Source organism: Lampris incognitus, chromosome 18 (genome assembly GCF_029633865.1).
Source record: "Lampris incognitus isolate fLamInc1 chromosome 18, fLamInc1.hap2, whole genome shotgun sequence".
In the NCBI taxonomy this organism is placed as follows: domain Eukaryota; kingdom Metazoa; phylum Chordata; class Actinopteri; order Lampriformes; family Lampridae; genus Lampris; species Lampris incognitus.
The window spans coordinates 35,220,489-35,242,418 of NC_079228.1; the positions used below are offsets into that span (position 1 = coordinate 35,220,489).

At 45.3% G+C, this 21,930-nt stretch overlaps 1 protein-coding gene and 1 long non-coding RNA gene across 2 annotated transcripts; both read left to right on the plus strand.

Annotated features, from left to right (window-relative positions):
• The first annotated feature begins 4,832 nt into the window (after positions 1 to 4,832).
• On the plus strand, positions 4,833 to 5,937 carry LOC130128908 (uncharacterized). The gene is made up of 3 exons (XR_008811938.1): positions 4,833 to 4,886; positions 5,107 to 5,168; positions 5,764 to 5,937. It is a non-coding gene; the product is annotated as an uncharacterized LOC130128908 (long non-coding RNA).
• Positions 5,938 to 5,967: 30 nt separating this feature from the next.
• LOC130128434 (IgGFc-binding protein-like) lies at positions 5,968 to 21,111 on the plus strand. The gene is made up of 11 exons (XM_056298044.1): positions 5,968 to 6,050; positions 9,840 to 10,419; positions 10,684 to 11,279; positions 11,396 to 11,963; positions 13,725 to 13,984; positions 16,501 to 16,845; positions 17,548 to 18,115; positions 18,216 to 18,415; positions 19,435 to 19,812; positions 20,314 to 20,618; positions 20,751 to 21,111. The coding sequence occupies exons 1-11, from the start codon at positions 5,970 to 5,972 to the stop codon at positions 20,758 to 20,760; spliced, it is 3,891 nt and encodes a 1,296-aa protein (XP_056154019.1). The 5' UTR covers positions 5,968 to 5,969; the 3' UTR covers positions 20,761 to 21,111.
• The last annotated feature ends 819 nt before the right edge of the window (positions 21,112 to 21,930 follow it).

Genomic DNA, 21,930 nt, shown 5'->3' on the forward strand with positions numbered 1-21,930 from the left:
GTTATGTACTATATGGTTTGCCAACTTTTACAGCCGAGAGTGATCACAAACCGCTGATTTCAGTCATGAAAAAGAACCTCAACGACATGTCCCCTATAGAATCCAGCGCATGATGACGATTTTGAGTTAATCTACACCCCAGGGAAATACATAGTGCGGGCGGATGCTTTGTCTAGGGCACCAGCACCAGTCACGGACATGCCAGTGAGCTCTACAACGGACGATGTCGATGAACACGTTGACATGGTGATGGCTTCACTCCCTGTGTCTGCTGTCATGTTGCAGCAAATTGTGATGGAAACTGAAGAAGACCCTTTGCTACAGAAAGGGGTCTACCATACCCACAATGGTTGGACAAAAGGAAGATGTCCACAGTTCTACTCTGCGCGAGCAGATCTGAGTGTGGCTAATGACCTTGTGCTGAGACAAAACAGGATTGTCGTCCCTCGATCCATGCGCCAGGACGTCCTTTGTCGTATCCATGGAGGACATCTCCGCATGGAAAGGTGTAAAAGGAGCCCAAGAGAAGCAGTTTATTGGCCGGGTATGAACACGGATATTGAGAACATGATAGGGAAATGTGATATATGTCTCAGACACCACTATAAACAAGCAAAAGAGTCAATGCTGACCGCAGACCTACCAACTGCACCATGGCAAAAGGTGGACACTGGTCTATTCCATCTGAATGGCAAGGACTACCTCTTGGTAATAGACTATTATTCAAACTACCCTGAGGTAGCGCAACTCCCCAGTACATCAGCACAGTCTATCATCACATATATGGAAGGTTTTTTCTCGCCAGACATGGAATCCCACAATGGGTGGTCAGTGACAATGGTCCCCAGTGAAATAGTGGGGAATTCAGGGAGTTTGCTGGGCTGTATGGAGTCCAGCAGCTTACCTCTAGCCCACCGTAGTCAAATGGACAGGCTGAAAAAGGGGCCCAAATTGTAAAAAGACTGTTGAAAAAGGCAAGTGATGGTAAAACTGACCCTTACCTGGCTTTGCTAAGCTACAGGGCGGCATCCCTGGAGTATGGAGCATCCCCTGGTAGGCTCCTCATGGGTCTCAAGCTGCGCACCACCCTTCCACATGTGTCAAAAGAGAACAGCGACAACAGAGAACTGGCTAATAAGAGGATGAAACTCGAGCTCAGACAGAAAATGAACTACGACAAAGCAGCAAGGCGACTGGAACCTGTTCCGAAAGGAGATGTTGTGAGAATCGAGGATCCTTGATTCCTGGACCAGAAAGGCGACTGTCCTCAGCGAAGTGGGCCCCTGGTCATCATTCACCGTGACGACAGAGAACGGACAAGTGTTAAGGAGAAACAGGGGGAGTCTGTTGAAGACTCAGGAGGACATCGAGGAACAGGCACAGGAGGCTGAGTCTGAAAAGAGAGTCGGTGTGACACCAGACTTCCATCAAGCGGCGCCTCCTTCACCTTCCCCAATAACCGAGACACCGGCTCTCAGAAGGTCCACCAGACATAGGAAACCACCTGACAGCCTCATAGAGCAATAAACCGTTGAGTTGTGGTTAGAAGGAACAGAAAGAGAGAAAAAAAGTGTTGGTATTTCTGTTGATTAAAAAAATATATATGTTTACATTTGTTACTGTGTTGTTCCAAGTTTTGTCTTAACAGGATATTTGAGACTTTAATTAATTTGCATGTTATGTTTAATGTTTCTTTGCGCTACATTGAGACATGTGGAATGTTAAGGAATGTTTACACTGGAAGTGCTATGAGTTATGGTTATGCAATACGTTATATATAAAAGTTATGGTTATGCAATACGTTATATATAAAAGTTATGGTTATGTAACATGTTATATATAAAAGTTATGGTTATGCAATACGTTATATATAAAAGTTATGGTTATGCAATACGTTATATATAAAAGTTATGGTTATGTAACATGTTATATATAAAAGTTATGGTTATGCAATATGTTATATTGGCCTGTTTGGAAAGGGATGTAATGATGTTTACGTTAACAATACATATGGGTGACCTGTTGGCGTCAGTATAACACAGACGATACGGATAGACAGGAAGTGAGGAGTTGATAACGTGGGCAAACCGGAAACCGAGGGGAGGAATAAAACAGCTAGCCGAGCTAGAGGTCCCAAACACTGCGTCTCTCGCCAAATATCCCCCCCCCCCCAACACCTTGTGTGACACTGAGCTGCAAAACCATTGCTTGTGTACAGGCCCGCCAACAGAAATGGCTGGGCCCATGAAAAGATCCAGTGAAAGCCACCCCACCCTACCCCACCCCACCCCACCCCAATTCCTCTTTATGCTTATGTAACTGATTTATTACCTGAGTCATTGTATCCAAATTTTCCAATTCTGAGGACTGGGGGGTTGGGTAAGAGAGGGTGAGCGAGTTCTCTGTATTGTGTATTTGCAGTGTATGTTTGTCATGTGATACTGTTTTTGTTAATGTCCATCCATCCCTCCATCCTGCTCCATCCATCCCTCCATCCTGCTCCATTCATCTATCCTGCTCTCAGGGTTGCAGAGATGCTGGAGCCTATTCCAGCAGTCATTGGGCGGCAGGCAGGGAGACACCCTGGACAGGCCGCCAGGCCATCACAGGGCTGGCCGACACACACACACACAAACACACATACACAGACACACACACACACACACACCTAGGGACAATTTAGTACGGCCAATTCACCTGACCTACATGTCTTTGGACTGTGGGAGGAAACCGGAGCCCCCGGAGGAAACCCACGCCGACGCGGGGAGAACATCCAAACTCCACACAGAGGACGACCCGGGACGACCCACCAAGGTTGGACTACCCCGGGGCTCGAACCCGGTACCTTCTTGCCGTGAGGCGACCGCGCTAACCACCGTGCCACCCGTTTTTGTTCATGTGTTTTATAATTTTGCATAGGACCCCCTTGAAAATGAGGTGCTACATCTCATGGGACCATCCTTCAACAAATTCCATACATTTGTTTCACTCATATCAACGCATGTGCATGCTGTCCTGCTAAACACATGTAAACTGAGAGAGGCTTAGTAACGCACACACACACACACACAGTACAGTAGAACTCTGACACACTTAAACACACCGAGGTCAACAAAGACCTGCTACTCCTACACCACACACGTCTTAGTAGAAAATGCAGCTTCTTACTTTATGGCCTCATCGTTGCCTCTCATACCTCCCTCTTCCCTGCCTTTATCATGTCCACCATCTGCTCAGCCCCTTCACACTCAATGGCAAGTACCATTGCTTATATTTAGGACGAACGTGATTATTGCTGGTCTCAATGCCCCCCCTCGCCCCCTAGCGGCTGGGCCTCAGAAAGCTCCCCCCCCACACTTTTTTTTACTTCCTCGTGGGCGGCCCTGCTTGTGAACAATGGACATGTCTTACCTAAGAGTTAAACCCGAATTATACAACATGCACAAACATGCAGACCTATTTCCCCCCCCCCCCATTGAATTGTGGTTTTTGGATTGGCAGATTAAACGAGATTATCAGATAAACGTTCTGTTGCCTCAGAACAGGGCCGGGACTTTATCAAAAAGCCAAGTGAAACGTCCCACCCCCCACACAGACGGCCTACAGAAATACTCCATTGTTCTGCACACCACCACACCTCCTCCACAAGCCCAACCTCTTGATATCATTGAGAAGGTGGAGAGCTCTCAATCATGCTGTATTTGAAGAAACCACACCTGTTTGTAATGTTTTTTTTTCTTCTTCCCCCTGGGCGGTGACCGCGGGACTAAAATGTCCACAATTCAATCACGGCTATTGTTTGTTTCACGAGAGGTTAAAAAACCCCATCACATTCATCTCACGAGTGGGAGGAATTATTTCAGAATCTTTCATATTGTCACTATTCCGACCATCTGCCTGTTGGCCCGGTGACGGTGTTAACCCCACAAATACTTTGTTTAAACCGCCACAAAGCAACTTCTGTCTCGTTTTACCCATCTAGAGACAGATTTCCCTTCTCTTTCTGTCTGTCCGCCTGTTTATATGTCCATGTGTTGTCCTTCATTCATTGTTTTATTTAGCGTTTAACTGCTCGGTTTTTTTGTTTACACTATAGTACAGTGCATATATATATATGTATATATATATATATATATATATATATATATATATGATCACACATGTCCAAATAGAGTCCCAGACCCCATGCTTCACACTTGTCATTTGTTTGCTAGCAACCTCATGTGAGACAGATACTGAGAATGGCATAAACCGATGTGCGAAGAACCAAGTTTATTATACTTGGAATTTCATTTTATTAAATAAACTTAGAGTAAACTTCAAGTAAAGTTCAAGTATATGTACTAGTAGTGTACTTATAAGTATACTTAAGTATACTTGTGATTAGTATATCTCTGATAAAAAGTACACTGAAAGTATACTCAGACTTTTCAGTTTAAAATAAGTATACTAATGGTACCCTTGAAGAACTACTTTTTGTGGGGGGGGGGGTTATAAGTAGTACCTCCCTCCCGCTCCTTTTCCAACCTATATTTGTTGAATTCTTCAGGTTTTATTTTTATCGTTTTATTTTTATCGGTCCTTTTTTGTTATTCGCCGGTTCGACATAAAGCTGTTTGTTTGGTCTGATTTGATCTGAACCCCCCCGTGTTAAATATTTAGTTTGGTCCAGTCGGCGCCTTTTCTCTCGTTCTCTTATCGCTCGGTCAGCGAGTACGTGCGCGTTTCGCGCCCTGCGTCACGTGTCGGCGCGTTGTTTGCCCACTTCCGGGGAAAGTCGCACGCGCTGCCAGAAACAGCCTGATTGGTTCTTTGGCGGCTCCTCGGTACAATTTAAGTGTCGGGGCCGCCCGACCGCCCGCACGCGCGCGTGCTGTCCAGCTCGGGTGAGGGCGACTTTACCTCCGCTTTAACCCAAACTGAATCTGCCTTTAAACTATTAGCCGAGACGGGTCCTGATTTCCTCAGGACACCCATTTCACTCTCTGATGGAAATGCCACTTCATAGTCCTCCTCCGGTGAAAATAGACCCCCCCCCAAAAAAAATGCCATGTTTACTTTGTACTGTTCTTTCACCTGACCTGTTGTCGTGTTTACTGGGTTTAGGTGCTCTCCGTCGTCCACCATGGGGGTTTCTGTGGCTACCGTTGCAGTTCTACTACTGAATGGTGAGTTATTTGAAAAAAAAAAATGCTATTGATCACGCGGAGAATAAATCACGACACCAGCAACTCGAGAAGGCGTTCTGGACGAGTCGAGACACGTGCGGAGTAAAAAAAAGTCGCAACAAAATTAGATTTATTTCTTTTCATAAGTAGCGAGTCTGCCCCTGGCCATAGAAGGTAAATCAAGGTCAGCGGGAGGCTGAGACGGCTGTGACGTCATCTTGTTCGAACTTGAGCTACGAAGCGGGTGCAGCAGCAAACAGCAGAACTCTTTATTGGGTTTTAGGCGACATGATAGATGACACATTGGTTAAATTACAAGCGCGGAAGTGATTCTGTGTTAACATGTGGAAATATACACTCGTACCAATGTGAGTTTAATAGCTTACAATAGCCTATGTGCACGAGGCAAACAATTCTTAGAGATAAAGTGACTCACAACAACTCACCTTTTAGCTGGTTACCAAAGAAAAACACTTGGGAGGTGGACGAGGACCCCCCCCCCCAACAAAGAACTCATAAAGACGTCCTCAAAGGACAAAGATTCTCTAAGCTTTGTTATAAACACGTTAGACAAAAGCTTTTCCTTTTTTTTTAGCATTCTCTGCGGCGGAACCAGCCACCGTCCCGTCCCAGACAGGCACCTGCTGGGCCATGGGCAACCCCCACTATCGCACCTTCGACGGCACTTACTACAGCTTCATGAGCAACTGCACTTACACCATGGTCAAGAACTGCCGCGTGGATGAGACACACCCGGCCTTCGAGGTGGCCGCCCAGAACTTGAACCGTGGCCAGTCGCAGATGGCGGGAGTGGGAATGGTCGCTATCCGTGTTTATGGGACCACCGTTAACATTGTCCGACTTGAATTCGGTCATGTCCGGGTAGGTAAGCCAAAATCACGGTGGCACCAGCATCTTTTCACGTGTGTGAACGTGGAATATTATGTACCGTACACCCTCGTGCCTGCCTGAGCTTAATTTCTAATAAATTATTACGTTCCAAAAAAACCCCAATGATGAGACTTACCGTCAATACAGTACATGTACTGACATTGATTCCTTTTGACAAATGCTTTTATTCAAAGTGACTCATAAGAGAGTCGGCAATTAACAGACAAGTTCGAATTGTTACCAGCTGGCATCAAAGAGTGCTGAATAGTAATCATATCAGAGTATATATATTTGAGACAGTAGTAGTAGTAGTATATTAGCTATACAGTAATCAGATCATAGTAGTACTATATGAATCATATATGAATCATATATATATATATATATATATATATATATATATATATATATATATATATATATATATATATATATATATATATATAATATCCATCCATCCATTATCCAAACCGCTTCTCCTACTCAGGGTTACAGGGATGCTGGAACCTATCCGAGCAGTCATTGCGCGGCAGGCGGGGAGACACCCTGGACAGGCCGCATATGTGAATTTCTTGGTAACACTATTTTAGGGGGGCGGAAATGACCTAGTAATCTCCTAGTAATAAAGTGGTAATTATCACGTAGTTTCTTAGAAATAAAGTTGAAATTATCTAGTAATCTCCTAGTAATAAAGTGGTAATTATCACGTAGTTTCTTAGAAATAGGGTTAAAATTACCTAGTAATAAAGTGGTAATTATCACATAGTTTCTTAGAAATAAGGTTGAAATTACCTAGTAATCTCCTAGTAATAAAGTGGTAATTATCACGTAGTTTCTTAGAAATAAGGTTGAAATTACCTAGTAATCTCCTAGTAATAAAGTGGTAATTATCACGTAGTTTCTTAGAAATAAGGTTGAAATGACCTAGTAATCTTCTTGTAACAAAGTGGTAATTATCACGTAGTTTCTTAGAAATAAGGTTGAAATTTACTTAGTAATCTCCTAGTAATAAAGTGGTAATTATCACGTAGTTTCTTAGAAACAAGGTTGAAATTACCTAGTAATCTCCTAGTAATAAAGTGGTAATTATCACGTAGTTTCTTAGAAATAAGGTTGAAATTACCTAGTAATCTCCTAGTAATAAAGTGGTAATTATCACGTAGTTTCTTAGAAATAAGGTTGAACTTACCTAGTAATAAAGTGGTAATTATCACATAGTTTCTTAGAAATAAGGTTGAAATTACTTAGTAATCTGCTAGTAATAAAGTGGTAATTATCACGTAGTTTCTTAGAAATAAGGTTGAAATTACCTAGTAATAAAGTGGTAATTATCATGTAGTTTCTTAGAAATAAGGTTGAAATTACCTAGTAATCTCCTAATAATAAAGTGGTCATTATCACGTAGTTTCTTAGAAATAAGGTTGAACTTACCTAGTAATAAAGTGGTAATTATCACATAGTTTCTTAGAAATAAGGTTGAAATTACTTAGTAATCTGCTAGTAATAAAGTGGTAATTATCACGTAGTTTCTTAGAAATAAGGTTGAAATTACCTAGTAATAAAGTGGTAATTATCATGTAGTTTCTTAGAAATAAGGTTGAAATTACCTAGTAATCTAGTAATAAAGTGGTCATTATCACGTAGTTTCTTAGAAATAAGGTTGAAATTACCTAGTAATCTCCTAGTAATAAAGTGGTAATTATCACGTAGTTTTTTAGAAATAAGGTTGAAATTACCTAGTAATCTCCTAGTAATAAAGTGGTAATTATCACATAGTTTCTTAGAAATAAGGTTGAAATTACCTAGTAATCTCCTAGTAATAAAGTGGTAATTATCACGTAGTTTCTTAGAAATAAGGTTGAAATTACCTAGTACTCTCCAAGTAATAAAGTGGTAATTATCACGTAGTTTCTTAGAAATAAGGTTGAAATTACCTAGTAATAAAGTGGTAATTATCACGTAGTTTCCTGGAAATAAGGTTGAAATGACCTAGTAATCTCCTAGTAATAAAGTGGTAATTATCATGTAGTTTCTTAGAAATAAGGTTGAAATTACCTAGTAATCTCCTAGTAATAAAGTGGTAATTATCACGTAGTTTCTTAGAAATAAGGTTGAAATTACCTAGTAATCTCCTAGTAATAAAGTGGTAATTATCACGTAGTTTCTTAGAAATAAGGTTGAAATTACCTAGTAATCTCCTAGTAATAAAGTGGTAATTATCACGTAGTTTCTTAGAAATAAGGTTGAAATTACCTAGTAATCTCCTTGTAATAAAGTGGTAATTATCACGTAGTTTCTTAGAAATAAGGTTGAAATTACCTAGTAATCTCCTAGTAATAAAGTGGTAATTATCACGTAGTTTCTTGGAAATAAGGTTGAAATTACCTAGTAATCTCCAAGTAATAAAGTGGTAATTATCACGTAGTTTCTTAGAAATAAGGTTGAAATTACCTAGTAATCTCCTAGTAATAAAGTGGTAATTATCACATAGTTTCTTAGAAATAAGGTTGAAATTACCTAGTAATCTCCTAGTAATAAAGTGGTAATTATCACGTAGTTTCTTAGAAATAAGGTTGAAATTACCTAGTAATAAAGTGGTAATTATCACGTAGTTTCTTAGAAATAAGGTTGAAATTACCTAGTAATAAAGTGGTAATTATCACGTAGTTTCTTAGAAATAAGGTTGAAATTACCCAGTAATCTCCTAGTAATAAAGTGGTAATTATCACGTAGTTTCTTAGAAATAAGGTTGAAATTACCTAGTAATCTCCTAGTAATAAAGTGGTAATTATCACGTAGTTTCTTAGAAATAAGGTTAAAATGACCTAGTAATCTCCTAGTAATAAAGTGGTAATTATCACGTAGTTTCTTAGAAATAAGATTGAAATTACCTAGTAATAAAGTGGTAATTATCATGTAGTTTCTTAGAAATAAGCTTGAAATTACCCAGTAATCTCCTAGTAATAAAGTGGTAATTATCACGTAGTTTCATAGAAATAAGGTTGAAATTACCTAGTAATCTCCTAGTAATAAAGTGGTAATTATCACGTAGTTTCTTAGAAATAAGGTTAAAATGACCTAGTAATCTCCTAGTAATAAAGTGGTAATTATCACGTAGTTTCTTAGAAATAAGATTGAAATTACCTAGTAATAAAGTGGTAATTATCATGTAGTTTCTTAGAAATAAGGTTGAAATTACCCAGTAATCTCCTAGTAATAAAGTGGTAATTATCACGTAGTTTCTTAGAAATAAGGTTGAAATTACCTAGTAATCTCCTAGTAATAAAGTGGTAATTATCACATAGTTTCTTAGAAATAAGGTTGAAATTACCTTGTAATTTCCTAGTAATGAGGTAGTAGTTTTTACAGGTAATTTTACAGCTAACCCTAACCATAACCCAAATTACAAGGTAATTTCAACCTTATTACTGAGAAATTACGTGATAATTACCATCTTATTAATAGGAAATTACTAGGTAATTTTCGAGCCCCTCCGACCCCCTAAAATAAAGTTTAACCAATTTCTTTGAGTGGCACGGTGGCCCAGTGGTTAGCACTGTCGCCTCACAGCAAGAAGGTCCTGGGTTAAATTCGGAGTGTAAACAATTAACAGGAATGTTTTTCAGCCCTTTAACAAAGTAAGCAAGTCAGTAGCTCTGGTGGATAACCGCCGTTTATTCCACCATTTTGGGGGCCGGGTGAGAGAAAAGCCTGGACCTGGAGCATATATACACGTATACTGTGTGTGACCGATGTATTCGTATACTCATCTCTTTACAGGTGAACTATCAGATATGGACCCTTCCCATCAGCCTGGAGAACGGCAAGGTGAGGCTGTCTCAGAGCGGTCTGTCTGTCATCGTGGAGACAGACTTTGGTCTGACGGTGAAATACGACTGGCAGGAGTACCTCGTCGTCGAGGTTCCGGGCAGCTTTGCCGGCACGGTGTGTGGCCTGTGTGGCAACTTCAACAGCAAAAAGGAGGATGACTTCGTGACTCCTTCTGGCTCCCTGGCCGGCGATGTGGTGGCTCTGGGAGAGAGCTGGAAGGTGTCTGGCTTGTCGGACGACGCTTTTTGTCACAACGAGTGCTCTGGGCAGTGCAAACAATGCATGGACAACAAGGTTCAACAAATAGAGTATAAAATCATCTGCAGCAGCATTTTAGCAGGGGTCAGAATATACTTCCCAGGCTGCCACCCTCTGATTGACCTCACGGCCTTCCAAAACAACTGCGTGTTTGACCTCTGTATGGGGAAAGTAATGAAGACCTACTTCTGTGACAGTCTTCAGATCTTTTCTGACATCTGCCAGAGGGCTGGGGTGAAAGGTCGGAACTGGAGGAGCGACACCAAATGCCGTGAGTAATCCATAGGCAAACATGATCTTTAACTACGTTAGTATTGTAAACTACTAATAAGGCCCACTGGCCGATCGACTAGAGGGTCTGACCCTTTAGCCGAGCGGTTAGCGATGTCGCCTTGTGGTGCAGTACACCCCGTGTCGAGTCCCGCACCGGGCGAGAAAATAGCTCGGTTACAGTACGTACACACAATGCACACAAATCAAACTGAGCAGGCACCTCCTATTTAAGTAATCCTGAAACACGCCTGTCTGCATACAGCTCTACCCAAGTGTCCAGAGAACAGCCACTATGAGTTCTGCGGGACTGCCTGTCCTGCCACATGTGAAAATCCAGATGCTCCCTCCCAATGTAAAGCCGGCTGTGTGGAGGCCTGTGTCTGCGACGACGGCTTCCTGCTCAGCGGCACCAAATGCGTCCCCAAGGCCCAATGTGGCTGCACGTACGAAGGCTACTACGTGGAGGCCGGGGCCACCTTCTGGGAGGAAAACTGCAGCAGACTCTACAAGTGCTCCGCCGGTGGACGTCTTTCCACCCAGGAGACAGGATGTCCAGCTGGCCATCAGTGCCAGGTGGTGAAGGGTATCAGAAATTGCTATCCTGTGAGCTACGCCACGTGCATGGTATCCGGTGACCCCCATTTTGTGACCTTCGATGGGGAGCACTACAACTTCCAGGGCACGTGTGCGTATCAGATGGCTGGCGTCTCCTCCCGAAAAACGGACTTGGAGCACTTCAGCGTGGTGTTGCAGAACGACGGCCGAGATAAGAAGCTAGGCTCTGTTGTCAAGCTGGTTGAGGTCAAGGTCTTTAACAACACGATTGTCATCAACAAAGAAAGCCCAGGTTTTGTCATGGTAATGAGTTACCCTCTTGAAATAAATATAAGTCAGCGTGAATTTGTAACTCTGAAGACTTATTCCAAAAATGGACGCATAACAGCGTGATCCCCCTTATTCTATTTCTTCAAAAGGTCAACGGTGAGCTTTCCACTCTCCCGATGACGCTGGACGGAGAGAAACTCAAGCTGTATACGAGCGGCTGGTTTGCTGTGATCGAGACCAGCTTTGGCGCGAGGGTGTACTACGACTCGAACAGCGTCGCCTTCGTCATCGTTCCCAGTTCTTACAGTGGCGCAATGCGCGGCCTCTGCGGCAACTACAACCGCGACCCCAAAGACGATATGCTGACGAGAGACGACAAACAGGCGACCAGCGCCGAGAGCTTCGGTCAGAGCTGGAAGGTCGCCACCATCCCCGGCTGTGTCAACGGCTGCCAGGGACCCTGCCCGGTCTGTAACAACACCCAGAAAGACCGGTACAAGTCTGACAAGTACTGTGGCCTCATCGCGGACCCCGCGGGCCCCTTCCGGGACTGCCACTCCAAGGTCAGCTCCTCTGGTTTCCTCGAAGACTGCCTGTACGATGTCTGTCTTTACCAGGGCAGCAAAAACATGCAGTGCAAGACCCTGACCGCCTACACGGCCGCCTGCCAGCTGAAAGGGGCTAAAGTGTACCCCTGGAGATCAGCCCACTTCTGTGGTACGTACACATACTGTTTACCGCTCATGTTGCACAGTGCCACTCAGCGAAGTAGAGATAAAATGAAACAAAAGCTGTTTTTTATTAAGCCAAGGCATGCTAACACTAAATCCTAGCGACTAGTGACACATCCAGTTGTCATCTATGTATGTAGTGTATGTAAATATGTATATATGTGTAGCCCGTGGAATTAGATACCACACAGGACACAATTACTTCCGGGGTTCTTGTAGCTTTAATTTTATTGTTTGAACCTTCGAATGCAGATCGTTTTACTGAGTGCATACATTCCTGTGTCTTTCGAGCAAACAGCTCATAAATGTTCACAGATGTGGCAAGTTTAACAGAAAAGATTTTAAAAAGGGAAATAATAAATACAAAATACGGTGCAAAATACGGCAGTGGACTATGTACGTTAAACAGGGTTTAACAAAGACATGTGGAACTTCCTGAAGATCGCGCAACTTCTCACTCTGTCAGTTACCTTTAAACAGAATTAAAATGCATATAAAACCTTTACATTTCCCTTACATCCCAAATACAATGGCATGGTGTGGCTTTATTCACGCCAACATTACCTTGTCATGCCTGCAATGGCGAACAGCGGTCGACGGCTCGCGCCCAAAATCACCGAACATCAACTCCAGTAGCGTCTAAATCAAACCATCTTGTCAAATTACCGACATACAATATTGTTTGGAATAATGTTACAGGTATATTTCACAAGATATTTACCCTTACTTACTGCGGAGTCAGAGCACCGTCACACCGCAATCTTCAGGCGCTCCACACAAGAAAAAAAAGAAAGAATACCCAAGATGCACTTGGATAACTTGCACGGAGTTACAATAAAAGTCCGCCACTGCCACTTACTGGTCAAAACATGCAATGACAACCAAAACTATAAAAATACACTCACAATCTGCCTCACAATTTAAATACATCAAATGACATTTTACATGGCTTGACAGTGTAACAATTACATATATTAACAGTTAAACTATACTAAATTTAAGTGGAAAATCATTTAACATATTTAACAGATTTACCACCCGGCTACATATGTATGTATGTATCTATTATCTATCCATCGATTCAAGGTTGTTACTGTGAATATTGACTTGATGGGGACATCCGGGTGGCGTGGTGGTCTATTAGGTTGCCTACCAACACGGGGATCGCCGGTTCGAATCCCCCTGTTACCTCCGGCTTGTTCGGGGCATCCCTACAGACACAATCGGCCGTGTCTGCGGGTGGGAAGCTGGATGTGGGTATGTGTCTTGGTCGCCGCACTAGCGCCTCCTCTGGTCAGTCAAGGCGCCTGAACTGGGGGGGGGGGAATAGCGTGATTCTCCCCCTGGTGAAACTCCTCACCGTCGGGCGAAAAGAAGCGGCTGGCGACTCCACATGTATCGACGGAGGCACGTGGTAGTCTGCAGCCCTCCCCGGATTGGCAGAGGGGGGTGGAGCAGCGACCGGGGTGATTGGCCAGGGTCAATTGGGGGAGAAAAAGGGGGAACATTTTTTGGACTTGATAGACGTTATAGTACCCTTGTGCGGTCCATAGTCTTGCATATGACTATTTACATAATCACGTGATGTGCGAATAAGGCGTGTCCCGTTGTACCTCTAGCACGTGACGTGTACTGTGTAGTTCCTTAAACCGACGAGACACCAGCTGCACCAACTCCCCCAAGATAAACTCCTGTGCATCCGTTGCATTTTGCAACTCATCCAGTTCTGCTTCTCCCTTGCTCCTAGATGCCACGTGTCCATCAAACGGCCACTACGAGCTTTGTGTCGGTGGCTGTCCAGCGACGTGCCAGGCCTCCTCTGCAGCGCCCGACTGCGGGGCGCCGTGCATGGAAGGCTGTGCCTGCGACGAGGGTTTTGTCCCGCGGGGAAACGAATGTGTGCCCCTCGCACGATGTGGCTGCGTGCATGAAGGCAAACGCTATCAGCACGGGCAGGTCTTCTACCCCGACGAGCTCTGCCGGAAAGAGTGCGTCTGTAACGGCACGGTAAGAACAGGCGAAGTTTACCAAATCTATGCCAGCGGTTTGACTGATTTGACCTCCCGCCAGGAGCGCTTCGTTTCTAGCTCACATAAAGTCAATTGGGATAATGCCCATTTTATATATATATATATATATATATAATGCATAACAGGGACAATTTAGTATGTGTGTGTGTGTGTGTTTATATATATATATATATATATACACTACCGTTCAAAAGTTTGGGATCACCCAAACAATTTTGTGTTTTCCATGAAAAGTCACACTTATTCACCACCATATGTTGTGAAATGAATAGAAAATAGAGTCAAGACATTGACAAGGTTAGAAATAATGATTTGTATTTGAAATAAGATTTTTTTTACATCAAACTTTGCTTTCGTCAAAGAATCCTCCATTTGCAGCAATTACAGCATTGCAGACCTTTGGCATTCTAGCTGTTAATTTGTTGAGGTAATCTGGAGAAATTGCACCCCACGCTTCCAGAAGCAGCTCCCACAAGTTGGATTGGTAGGATGGGCACTTCTTTGAGCAGATTGAGTTTCTGGAGCATCACATTTGTGGGGTCAATTAAACGCTCAAAATGGCCAGAAAAAGAGAACTTTCATCTGAAACTCGACAGTCTATTCTTGTTCTTAGAAATGAAGGCTATTCCATGCGAGAAATTGCTAAGAAATTGAAGATTTCCTACACCGGTGTGTACTACTCCCTTCAGAGGACAGCACAAACAGGCTCTAACCAGAGTAGAAAAAGAAGTGGGAGGCCGCGTTGCACAACTGAGCAAGAAGATAAGTACATTAGAGTCTCTAGTTTGAGAAACAGACGCCTCACAGGTCCCCAACTGGCATCTTCATTAAATAGTACCCGCAAAACACCAGTGTCAACATCTACAGTGAAGAGGCGGCTGCGGGATTCTGGGCTTCAGGGCAGAGTGGCAAAGAAAAAGCCATATCTGAGACTGACCAATAAAAGAAAAAGATTAAGATGGGCAAAAGAACACAGACATTGGACAGAGGAAGACTGGAAAAAAGTGTTGTGGACGGATGAATCCAAGTTTGAGGTGTTTGGATCACAAAGAAGAACGTTTGTGAGACGCAGAACAAATGAAAAGATGCTGGAAGAATGCCTGACGCCATCTGTTAAGCATGGTGGAGGTAATGTGATGGTCTGGGGTTGCTTTGGTGCTGGTAAGGTGGGAGATTTGTACAGGGTAAAAGGGATTCTGAATAAGGAAGGCTATCACTCCATTTTGCAACGCCATGCCATACCCAGTGGACAGCGCTTGATTGGAGCCAATTTCATCCTACAACAGGACAATGACCCTAAACACACCTCCAAATTGTGCAAGAACTATTTAGAGCAGAAGCAGGCAGCTGGTATTCTATCGGTAATGGAGTGGCCAGCGCAGTCACCAGATCTGAACCCCATTGAGCTGTTGTGGGAGCAGCTTGACCGTATGGTACGCAAGAAGTGCTCATCCAACCAATCCAACTTGTGGGAGCTGCTTCTGGAAGCGTGGGGTGCAATTTCTCCAGATTACCTCAACAAATTAACAGCTAGAATGCCAAAGGTCTGCAATGCTGTAATTGCTGCAAATGGAGGATTCTTTGACGAAAGCAAAGTTTGATGTAAAAAAAATCTTATTTCAAATACAAATCATTATTTCTAACCTTGTCAATGTCTTGACTCTATTTTCTATTCATTTCACAACATATGGTGGTGAATAAGTGTGACTTTTCATGGAAAACACAAAATTGTTTGGGTGATCCCAAACTTTTGAACGGTAGTGTATATATATATAATGCATAACAGGGACAATTTAGTATGTGTGTGTGTGTTTATATATATATATATATGTGTGTGTGTGTGTGTGTGTGTGTGTGTATGTATGTATGTATGTATGTATGTATGTATGTATGTGTATATATATATAATGCATAGCAGGGACAATTTAGTATGTGTGTGCATATATATATATAGATAGATAGATAGATAGATAGATAGATAGATAGATAGATAGATAATGCATAGCAGGGACAATTTAGTATGTGTGTGCATATATATATATATATAGATAGATAGATAGATAGATAGATAGATAGATAGATAGATAGATAGATAGATAGATATAATGCATAGCAGGGACAATTTAGTATATGTGTGTGTGTGTGTGTGCGCGTGCATATATATATATATATCCATAGAGGTTTTTTTCCGAAACCCTCAATGGTGTTGTGAGTACTCAACTAATGAGGAGCGGAATATCAAGACGGATACAGGAAAGAAGATTTTAATACATTGTACTGCAATGTACTACAATCTTTTTTCCTGTATTTGTGTTCATATAAATATATATATATATATAATACTGCTTTCCTGGTCCGGTCTCGATCACGAGTTTTTCCAGCCTCGATCCAATTCAGCGGTTGAATAAAAGTTGACGAATAAACCCAAAGGGAACTCTGTTAAGATTACGCTTCATACGGTGTCAAGCTAACACTGTATGTCCTTCATGCTAGGTGCAGTGCAAGACCTTTTCCTGTGGGGCAAATGAAAAGTGCGAGCTGAAGAACGGCGTCCGCTCGTGCCAGCCGTTTGGAAGAGGGGTGTGCTCCATCTACGGGGACCCTCACTACAGGACCTTCGACAACAGCACCTACAGCTTCCAGGGCACGTGCACGTACACGGCGGCCGAAGGCTGTCACCTGGAGGCCACTCGGCTGAACCCCTTCTCCGTGGTGGTGGAGAACGAGAAGTGGTACGGTCTGTCGGCCGACCCGAGGGTCTCGGTCGCCAAGGTTTTGGCTGTTGAGGTTTATGGAACAATCTTGATCCTGCGCAGGAACCAAATCGGCATGGTCACGGTACGTCATTCGCATTGTCCCCTTTTTGTCTAAGCACTTGAAATGAGCTTGGATGCATTTAGGGAGATGTGAGAACCAAAATAACGACCGCGTGGGATGTGGAAAACTTCGAAATTCCTCCGTCATGGGGCGTCCGGGGAGCGTGGCGGTCTATTCCGTTGCCTACCAACGTGGGGCTCGCCAGTTTGAATCCCCGTGTTGTCTCCGGCTTGGTCGGGCGTCCCTACAGACACAATTGGCCGTGTCTGCGGGTGGGAAGCCGGATGTGGGTTATGTGTCCTGGTCGCTGCACTAGCGCCTCCTCTGGTCGGTCTGGGCGCCTGCTCGGGAGGGGGGAACTGGGGGGGGGGGAATAGCGTGATCCTCAGATGCGCTACGTCCCCCCGGCGAAACTCCTCACGGTCAGGTGAAAAGAAGCGGCTGGCGACTCCACATGTATGGGAGGAGGCACGCGGTAGTCTGCAGCCCTCCCCGGCTCGGCAGAGGGGGGTGGAGCAGCGACCGGGACGGCTCGGAAGGGCGGGGTAATTGGCCGAGTACGATTGGGGAGAAAAAAATCTTCCGTCATTCATTTTCTATCAAAATTACGAAATTAGAATAGATAATAGTGTGCACATCAGATCACTGGAAAGATAATAATACTAATAATAATAATAATAATAACTATTGGTTATGAACATTTTTCCCCCAACATCTCTTCAGGTTAATGGACTTTTATCTCACCTCCCACTGAGTCTCCTAAACGGGAAGGTGAAGGTTTACCAGGAGGGCATAAACGACGTCATCACGACCGACTTTGGCCTGAGGGTGACCTATGACCTGGTCTACCATGTTACCGTCAGCGTCCCCGGCAACTACAGGGGCAAGGCGTGCGGTCTGTGCGGGAACTTCAACGGCGACAAGGCGGACGACTTCCGGCTGCCCGACGGCAGAGTAACCAAGGACCTCGTGGCCTTCGGGGCCTCGTGGAAGGTGGGCGTGCCCGGAGTGGTGTGTGACGACGGCTGCAGCGGCGACCGCTGCGTCAGGTGTGACGGCGCCGAGAAAGCCGCGCTCGAGAGGGACTGCGGCGTCATCGCCGACCCCGAGGGCCCCTTCGCCGCCTGCCACGCCGTGATAGACCCCGCCTCTTACTTCGCAGATTGCGTCTTCGACGTGTGCGTGGCAGACGGAAACGCCGGCGTGCTCTGCCGCAGTATCGGCGCGTACGTGTTAGACTGCCGGGACTTTGGCGTGAAGACCCGGGGCTGGAGATCCCCATCCTTCTGCCGTGGGTGTCGTCACGTCTTCCTCCCCTTTCTTGTTGTCCATTTCAAAATCCATCCGCTAATGCGACTCCTGTCCCCCCCCCCCCCCCGTTGTGTCCACAGCGCTACTCTGCCCTTCCAACAGCCACTACGAAAGCTGCGCTCGGCCGTGCACCGCCCCGTGCCCCGGCTTGTCGGCTATCATGGCGTGCTCCTCCACATGTGCAGAGGGCTGTGCCTGCGATGGGGGTTTCTTCTACAATGGGACCGGCTGTGTGAGCCAGGATCAGTGCAGCTGTTACTACGACGGACACACTTACAAGGTGAGACCGGGACACCGGCTCAAGTCTGACAACTACTGACTTGCTATGACGGCACCCCTATTGGTCGGCTTACTTAGCACACATTTTTTCAGTCGCTATTGAAATGGATAATGGAGATTTTCAGCACGTGCTTTCACGAAAATAGTTTTAACCCCCCCCCCCCTGAACCATTATGGTTATCATTCTTATGGTCAGGGCCGGATTAAATGGATAGATTACACTAGGCAGAGCAGTTTTCTTGGGGCCCCCCCTCCAAACAAGCACATTTTGATACTTTGAACTGCCACATGGTTATTAGGGTTAATTGGTTAGGTATATATTTTTGTTTATTATTATTATCTATTTATAGTGTAAAATATTTTATGTTAAATATTTGTAATTTAGACCAAAAGTTGATGTTTTTATCCGTCTGTCTGGGCCCCCCCCCCCTGTGGCAATTAGACCCTAGGCAGCTGCCTAGTTCGCCCGTGCCTAGATCCGGCCCTGCTTAGGGTGTGAAAGTGGTAGCCAGATTTTTTTTTCTCTCTGTAAAATGTGTCATAACGGGCGTCCGGGTGGCGTGGCGGTCACTTCCTACCAACACGGGGGATCGCCGGATCAAATCCCGTTGTTACCTCCGGCTTGGTCGATGCGTCACGACTGGCCGTGTCTGAGGGTGGGAGGCCGGATGTAGGTATATGTGTCCTGGTCGCTGCACTAGCGCCTTCTCTGGTCGGTCAGGGCGCCTATCTGGGAGGGGGGGGGGCTAGTGGGAATAGCGTGATCCTCCCACGTGCTACGTCCCCCTGGCGAAACACTGTCAGGTGAAAAGAGGCGACTGGCGACTCCACGTGTGTCGGAGGAGGAGGTATGTGGTAGTCTGCAGCCCTCCCCCGGGTTGGCAGAAGGGGTGGAGCAGCGACCTGGATGGCTCGGCAGAGTGGGCTAATTAGTCAAGTACAACTGGGAAGAAAAGGGATGGGGGGGAGGGGAGTGTCATAATTAAGCATCGGTACTTGACGTTTCTCTGTGGACTGCAGATCGGGGAGTCCTTCATGACTGATGACTGCCAGAAGATCCACACCTGCCAAGCTTCTGGAGTCGTCCTGTCCCAGAGCATGACTTGTGACAGCGACGAGAAATGCCAAGTGAAGAACGGCGCGATAGGCTGCTACCCTCAACAGTGCGTCTTGGGAGCCGGAGGGACCCTCACTCTCTTCAGCGGTGAGGCGGGATCGGTCACAGAGCCAGGATTCTACGAGATCCTCAAGGTCTTTGACCAGGCGGCGGCGTCCGATTGGTTCAGGGTGGTGGTGAAGTTCGACCTGTGCGGCACGCCCGCTGTCAACACAGTCATGGCCGTGTACATCTTCTTCGACGAGACGGTGATCGCCATCAACAACCAGCACGCCGTTTGGGTGAGTTTCTGGAGGGGAGCTGATCTCTTTTTCACCTTTAAAATGTTTTAACTTTGGGGCGTCCGGGTAGCGTAGCGGTCTATTCCGTTGCCTACCAACACGGGGATCGCCGGTTCGAATCCCCGCGTTACCTCCGGCTTGGTCGGGCGTCCCTACAGACACGATTGGCCGTGTCTGCGGGTGGGAGGCCGGATGTGGGTATGTGTCCTGGTTGCTGCACTAGCGCCTCCTCTGGCGCCTGTTCAGGGGGGAGGGGGAACTGGGGGGGGGGGCGTGATCCTCCCACGCGCTACGCCCCCCCTGGCGAAACTCCTCACTGTCAGGTGAAAAGAAGCGGCTGGCGACTCCACACGTATCGGAGGAGGCATGCGGTAGTCTGCAGCCCCTCCCCGGGTCGGCAGAGGGGGTGGAGCAGCGACCAGGACGGCTCGGAAGAGTGGGGTAATTGGTGGGGTTCAACTGGGGGGGGGGAGAAAAAACATGTTTGATTTTGCCCTGCAGGTAAACGGAAGGAAGATGACCCAGCCCAGCTTCACCAGGGCGAACGTAAACGTGGTGGTCTCCGGCAAAACGGTGACAGTTGACAGCATTTCCGGTCTTCGGTTGTCCTTCAGTCAGTCCAGCGAGCTTACGATGACTGTCGGCGAGCAAGTAGCCGAGCGGGTGTGCGGGGCATGCAGGCCGCTGAGCCCAAGCACAGAAGTTACACAACTCCTTCCCGAAACCATCGACGTCGTCGGTGGGCTGACCTCTAACCTCCCGCCGCTCAACACCTGGAAGTGGAAAGCTCCGGATTTCCCTCAGTGGTGAGATAGATTAGTACAAACTTTGCTTACTGATGCCTCCAAATACCATCTAGTTGGTGTGATGAGAGTAGCCAGCATATATCTCCCCCTCCCTCCCTCCCCCTCCCCCTCCCCCCTCCCCCTGTTTTTCAGTGGAGTGTAATTTTCAACACGCCCGGAGATTCCTCACAGCCACGTGTGATCCGGATCCTCCGCCAGCGTTACGTTTCTATTAGGAATTGTCGAAGACCTCTCCTCTCTGTGGGAATCCCACTTCACGCCACATGGATTTGCTTTTCCACATTTGTGAGAATGTGCAATAAGATATTTATGCCTCGTTACAATTCTGGAACAATTTGCTGTGAAATGCAAGTTTTTGCGCCCGTTAAGCATGCCAGAGATGTGACGTCTTCATTGACATTTTGCACACTGCAAAAAATAAAGGAAAAACAACAATAACAATATAACAGTGTATTTTCTCTTGCTATTTCACAAAACTGTTCAATAAACAATGTTAAAATGTATCCATATTCTGTTTCCCTTAAATCCACATCGCTCCTACCAGGCGGGTCATTTTAGATGAAGGAAAAGTGGGCGTGGTCAGGTCGAGCGGGCAGAATTCATGCAGATTAGTTTAATTTCCCTAACTTGTTTCCTTAACATACACGAGTATGGCACGTCGACCCCATAGGTCGTCTGTACAAGCAGCTTATTACGACCTACTACTACTACTACTACTATCACTACTACTACTACTACTACCACCACCACTACTACCACTACTACTACTACTACTACTACCGCTACTACTACTGCTACTACTACCACCACCACTACTACTACCACCACCACTACTACTACTACTACCACCACTACTACTACTACCACCACCACTACTACTACTACTACTACTACCACCACCACTACTACTACTACTACCACCACTACTACTACTAATACTACTACTACCACCACCACTACTACCACCACTACTACTACTACTACCACTACTACTACTACCACTACCACTACTACTACTACTACCACTACCACTACTACTACTACCACCACTACTACTACTACCACCACTACTACTACTACCACTACCACTACTACTACTACTACTACCACTACTACTACTACCACCACCACCACTACTACTACTACCACTACTACTACCACCACCGCTACTACTACCACTACTACCACTACTACCACTACTACTACTACTACCACCATCACTACTACTACCACCACTACTACTACTACTACTACCACCACCACTACTACCACCACCACTACTACTACTACTACTACCACCACCACTACTACT

Bases quoted from the DNA above. Each gene is read 5' to 3' on its own strand.
- LOC130128434 (XM_056298044.1), top strand. From the start codon at position 5,970: ATGGCGGGAGTGGGAATGGTCGCTATCCGTGTTTATGGGACCACCGTT. The intron at 13,985-16,500 runs GTAAGAACAGGC...CCTTCATGCTAG, and splicing joins AGTGCGTCTGTAACGGCACG to GTGCAGTGCAAGACCTTTTC. The intron at 18,116-18,215 runs GTGGGTGTCGTC...TTGTGTCCACAG, and splicing joins GAGATCCCCATCCTTCTGCC to CGCTACTCTGCCCTTCCAAC.